Source organism: Sardina pilchardus, chromosome 6 (assembly GCF_963854185.1).
Source record: "Sardina pilchardus chromosome 6, fSarPil1.1, whole genome shotgun sequence".
Taxonomy (NCBI): Eukaryota; Metazoa; Chordata; class Actinopteri; order Clupeiformes; family Clupeidae; genus Sardina; species Sardina pilchardus.
In genome coordinates this window covers 31,709,491-31,715,490 of record NC_084999.1, presented here as the reverse complement: position 1 = coordinate 31,715,490, position 6,000 = coordinate 31,709,491, and the positions used below count along the sequence as shown (strand labels likewise).

General features: G+C 42.8%; 1 protein-coding gene across 1 annotated transcript in view; it reads right to left on the bottom strand.

Annotated features, from left to right (window-relative positions):
- Nucleotides 1–6,000, bottom strand: part of ephb6 (eph receptor B6) — a 33,020-nt gene that overhangs the window by 18,933 nt on the left and 8,087 nt on the right. Inside the window, exons 2-3 of the mRNA XM_062539420.1 lie at nucleotides 2,592–2,656; nucleotides 371–643 (exon numbers count right to left, since the gene is read on the bottom strand). Of these exons, the coding sequence (XP_062395404.1) occupies nucleotides 371–643; nucleotides 2,592–2,656 (338 nt within the window). The remainder of the gene's footprint in view (nucleotides 1–370; nucleotides 644–2,591; nucleotides 2,657–6,000) is intronic.

Below are 6,000 nucleotides of genomic sequence, written 5' to 3'. Positions count from 1 at the left end.
TAACATTTCTTGAAGTGCCATGACAGACATTTTTGTTCTCTGAAGTGATTTGGACCGCTTCATGGTTGAAAACCTGGACTGGGAGCCTATGTATAATTAACAGTTTGTTTGCAAGAACAGAATGCAAAATCGCTTGGCTCGTCTGAGGCTTCGTATGTAAATGTCAGCGCTCTCATTCCAGTAGATGGCTCACGCTTGATTCCAGGGTGATGCATAATTGTTGTGAGTATAGAGTTGGCTGCCAATGGCGTGTGGGGAATTCTCTATATCTATCCCCAGTTTATATTTGTTGGCGTGCATGCAGTAACTGTTAGCTGAACATGGTTTACTGACGCATGATGTTCTGTGGAGTTTACTGAAGAGTACTCACGTCAGAACCCCAGGTCCTCTCGAGCTCTCTTTGGGAGTCGGCTTGTCTGTAGTAGAGCGTGAGCGTCTCGCGACAGGAAGGGGACGGCGTGCGCAGGCTGGCGCAGTCTCGGACGGAGAACCGGAGCGTCACGAAAACTCTCGGCGCGGATTGTCGGTAGAGGAAGGGCGTCGCCAGCCAGTTGTCCTGGACACGAGGGTTCTGGTTGACATTGCAGACCTCGAAAGTGCGGATGAGTTTACCCTTGTCGTCCAGAACACTCACCTCATCCCACTGGGGAATAAGACCAGAGAGAATATAGCATGTCAGTGCAGCCTAGCCGAGGCCCAGAGGGCATTAGAGAAGCTTGTGATTGACTAGGATGACTCCAAACTGGCGGCACATCCCAGAGGTTTAGTCAGCAGCTTTCTTTGAGTGTGTAAGTGGACTAATACCCTACACACAGTCCCACTTTTGCAGTGCTGCACAACTCAGTTAATCCTACATAGTCACATTGAATTTCATACTCATCTCACAAGTGTATGGTTAAATGCTAGATCTTAAATGCGGCACATCTTCAGCCCCAGGGCACCTTAAACTCTATACTTTTCCCAGGCAATTACAAGTTGATGCTGATGGGGAAGCACGGGCAGAGATGGAAAACATTTGTTATTGTTGTTTCTTTCCAAAGTAGTGCAAAAATATACTGAGCAGAGGAGCACGCAATGAAAGTAATGTGCAGTTGTATAAATAATAATGGACTTCTCAGCACATGCAGTAGGATACCGTGCGTGTGAATGTTTGGAGAGGCAGGGACACAGTTCTATAGGTCCATGAAATATGAAATTGGGCACATTTATTCTTTTTTCATGTCCCTCTGGCTCCTTGTTTCCTCCTCTCCTCGTTCTCTCTGCTCCTCTCTCGGAGCTCAGAGGAATATAAATAAAGTAAACAGCTTGGGAGGAGAGACGCCATCCCACATGCTGGAAGTCATCGGTGTGATTTAAGCTGATGTGAAATCGACGCAAATGCATCAAAATCGCTTCAGAGTGACCACTCATAGGGAGGGACGAGAAGATGAGTGGCCAGTGTGAAGAAGAAGAAGGAGGACAACAGAGACGGAGGGGAAATGGACACGTCATGAGAGAGTGAGAGATGGAGAGAGAGAAAGAGAGAGAGGAAGACATGAGCAATGAGTCAATGTGAGATGAAGACAGGAAGGCACATACTGTATGTATAGAGACACATGAACTTCTATTGACCAGGCAAGTCATCAGATACAGTAGTATGGTAGCACGAGGTCACAAAGACACATTCGTAGGTTAGATTATAATGGGTGAATGAACAAATGGATGGATGGATAGATAGGTAGATAGATAGAAAGATAGATAGAATAGAGATTAGTAGGGAGAATAAAGTGAGTGGGGAGTGACAGCTGCTTTTCCATAGTGGTTTATCCCTGAGGGCAGATGAGCTTGAGATCTCATTGGTCTGCCAACATGCACAGCCTCATCAGCAGCGGCCCCACACTCACAACACGGCCAAGAATAGAAGCTCCCTCTCAAAGAGGAGAGAGGAGGGAGAGAGGAGCGACAGAGCAGGAGAGAAAGAGAGGAGAGGAAGGGTTAATGGGAAAGTCTCTTTCTCTCCTGTCTTCCCTTTTTCTCTTCACAGCATGGCGCCCCAGGTCAAATGAGCATATATCCACCAACCCGGCGTCCTTTTTCATTTCTTTGACTTCATGAAAAACACACTCATGCAAAGCCATGAGCCACCCAGCCATTCCTCTGAGGCCACTCCACTGTGCTCCACACACACATGGAGTCAGTGCATAAAACATCCCAACAGTGTTGCAAGTGAAATGAATTGGATTTCATTGCAGCAATAGCAGACTCACTGACCCAGAGCTGGAAAAATAACATGCTAATGAGGACATTTCTCTTAACAACATCACCCTTGAACGACTTCATTTTCATAAACTGGTATGGCTAATGTTAGCTTCAAATGCTTAGTTGGTTATTATGCAGTTATTTTTATCGCTTAGTATGCTTCATGCTTTGCCATTAGCAACACAGTCAGTCATTAACAAAATGTCACATTTTACTCTAAAATGTAAGAGTGACATTCTCCACATTGTGCAGTCAGTGTGATTCATAGACTTAGATGGCCACAGGGTAATGGTTTTTCACGCAATTGTCCACGGTGCACAGGTTAGGGCCATGCAGATGGATGAAGCTCTCACCCCCGTGTCAGGATAGGTGGTCCAGCCCAGCTCCGTGGTGGACTCAGTGGTGTCCAGCAGCATCACTAAAGAGGAGAGGAGACAAGAGGATACGTGGGGGTGAATCACCCTCATTTTCATCAGACTGTGGACTCATCACATGTAAGAACAGCTTTTCAGCTCATGAAATAGTAAAAGTGCAACCCCTACACATGCCGTTGCATGAGAAAAGTAGATATATGAATGTGCACTTGAATTCTCTTTGGTAAATGGTCTAGAACATGTCAACATCTCCAATGGTTGTACATCACGCACACTACATGTACCATGCTACACACACATGTAGAGACACACAAGCATACACACACACACACACACACACACACACACACACACACACACACACACACACACACACACACACACACACACACACACACCTACGATGTACATGTTTCAGTCACCTGTGACATTCATGTAATCAGATCATTTGTCATGACTGCACAGTGCACACAGGCCAACAGAGTGCAACACAACACACAGTTGGAGAATTTACAATTACAGAAGAAAAATAAAATAACAAGCAGAGAGAAATGATATATAGAGAGAATTCATCATCACACTGTTTACAAATGAATAATTTCTGAAATCTCAATGATGAAATTTTAATGTATCATATATATTTAATGCTACATATTTTTCCACATGACAGGCTAAGTACTCTGAGCTCTATCAGGGCGGTGGGCTGTGTCACATGAGCGTCCATGTCACCCAAAAAGTGTGTCATGCTATCCAAACAAACAGTGCTGGGTCACATGCCCACACACAGATACAGGGAGATGGAAGAGATGGAAAAGTCGAGGCCGATAAAATCGTTTGTGTGTGTTTAATTCCTCAACCCCTCCCTGCCCCCCCTTGCCCCTTAAAACCGAGAAACTGATATTATTTTGAAGCTTAGCGCTAAATTCACTCCCAACCAACCCCCATCTCTCTCTTTCTCTCTGTCTCTCTGTCTCTATCTCTCTCACTCACTCCCCCTCTCTTGAAACGTAAAGAGATTTTTTTAGATTATGCGCACAGATGGAGACCCTGTAAATCTCTTCTTCAATCCCTCACTCCCCCGTCTGTCTCAGTTCTTCTCTCTCTCTTTTTTTCTCTCTCTTTCTCTCTCTCTCTCTCTCTGGGTGTGCTTGTTTCTTCAAAGTGAGTTTGTGTGTATTTGTGGATACGCATTTCCATGTGTGTGTGTTTATACACAAACATATGTATGCATGTATATGCAGTATATATATATATTTATATATATACATACTGTATGTAAGTGTGTATGAATGACTGTATGTGTGCACATATAAATACGATGAAGTTCAGGCAAAAAAAAGCCTTTTTTTAAAACCCCATCACTAGTGAAACTAACACATGGCTAAAGGGCAGCAGGTGCCAAAAACAAAAGGCCTCTGGGCTTCTGGTGGCCAAATGTTGTCCCGCTCAGAGTAGTGCTATTTTAAAAACCATGTGATTTTAAATTACATCCCACATTGCATGTTTATGCCTTTAACCTCACAATGCTGTGTGTGTGTGTGTGTGTGTGTGTGTGTGCATTTGTTGCCCCTCCTCTTGAATGCTTTGAGGCCCTGCGCTGAGCACATGAGTAATGAATGTGCCTTTTGATGATGCAAACATGATGCAGTGAACCTATGTGGATTGGGCATGCACTTCTGGTGCTGTCTTGAAGGACCATACGCCATGTGTCTGACCTGACTATTCATAAGTAACATAAAGGCTCATCCCAAAGCTAATGGGTTAGCTGTAAAAATCAGCTAGCCCTTTGATGCTCATGCTGCTGAGGCTAGGAGCTCCATTCAACATACTGTAGCTCGCTGCTTTGTTTGGATGCCTACAGAAATGTAGATATTTTTGTAGCCTTTAGATTGCAGCACATTACAAAATAAGATAAAATGTAAGATCTTAACATTTTGTTAAATATCCTAGAAGTTAATAGAATAAGTTTATGTGTTTGATTCAGTGTATCACTGTCCAGGAACAAAGCCGTGCCATGACTATTTGCCAAACTACAACTGCTGATGCTATTAACACAACAACAAATTCTTGGAAAATTGCAAAGAACACAAAATCACTGCCCAGGTGTTCTTACTCAGACTATGCACTGAGGACACTGGAAACAGCATCTCATCAGAAGACCATTATCGTTAGTGTAATGGTGTAGACAATGCCAGAAAAAGCACTGATATGTTCTAGTGTTATGGGGGGAAGTTGAAAAAAGACACACACACACACACACACACACACACACACACACACACACACACACACACACACACACACACACACACACACACATCGAGAGAGAAACAAACGTGCATCTGCAGGGAGGCTGAATTTTCCATGACACATTAATTTATGATCTCTTTTTGGAGATCTTTTTTGCTCAATAAAGCGTTCCCATTCACTCCTGATCTATATGGCTCTGCACATATAATTAAGTCTGCACTACGTGCCATGGATGAATGAGTACATAAATAATAGAACTCTCAGCGCTAAAAATAGACTTTGTCACACAGCAACACAATCGCCATGGAGCTCAGAGGTTTAATGAGGGCGCTCCAACCTTCCGGCCCGCGGACCTGAAGTCATTGACAAAGTATATTTTTAAACTATTCTAAAAGTAGAAACGTAGGATTACACAGAGTGACCACTGGGGAAAAAGCCATGTATTCTAATTAAAATGTGAAAGCCCAAATACTGTAAGTAGTTTAGCGATTAAATGCTATTATTTTAACGCTGGTCCACAGAATTAATTGTGCCCACTAAGGGAGGCACTCAGTGGTAATAGTAAGAGCCAGTGCTTTCGGGTGATGGGAGGAAATCCAAAAGACATGTACAGATTATGAAGTGGGCATACAGTATTTCGGAGCAGGGTTTGAGCGATTTAACATGACCTCTCCAAAAATATGCATTTAGATTAACCACATTTTTAACATTCATTTGAATCAGTTGCTGAGATTTTATTTGACCTGTCCAAAATATCCATTTAAACTCTGTCCCTGGCACTTTCATACCTAAGACGAGAGCAATGACATATTAGTTGATCTGTCCAAAACATCAATTTGTGTCCTGAGTGCATGATTTTGTTTGGGATCAGAGAATTTAGTGTGACCCATAAACAACCAAATAAATCAGAATAAAAAAGCTTCTTCTACTGCTGATACGGTAGGCTACATGCTTTAAGTTATGCAAAAATGTAGTTCATGAATCTGTAACTAGGACTAGCTTGGAATGTCAGAATTATTATTATGGATTAGCATGGTCTTAGAAAATAATTGAGTCGTGAAATGCGTGCACAGAGGATTTTATGATGTCCAACGTCATACTCAGTGAAAGGAATTTTCTAGGTTCTTATAACTTTTAT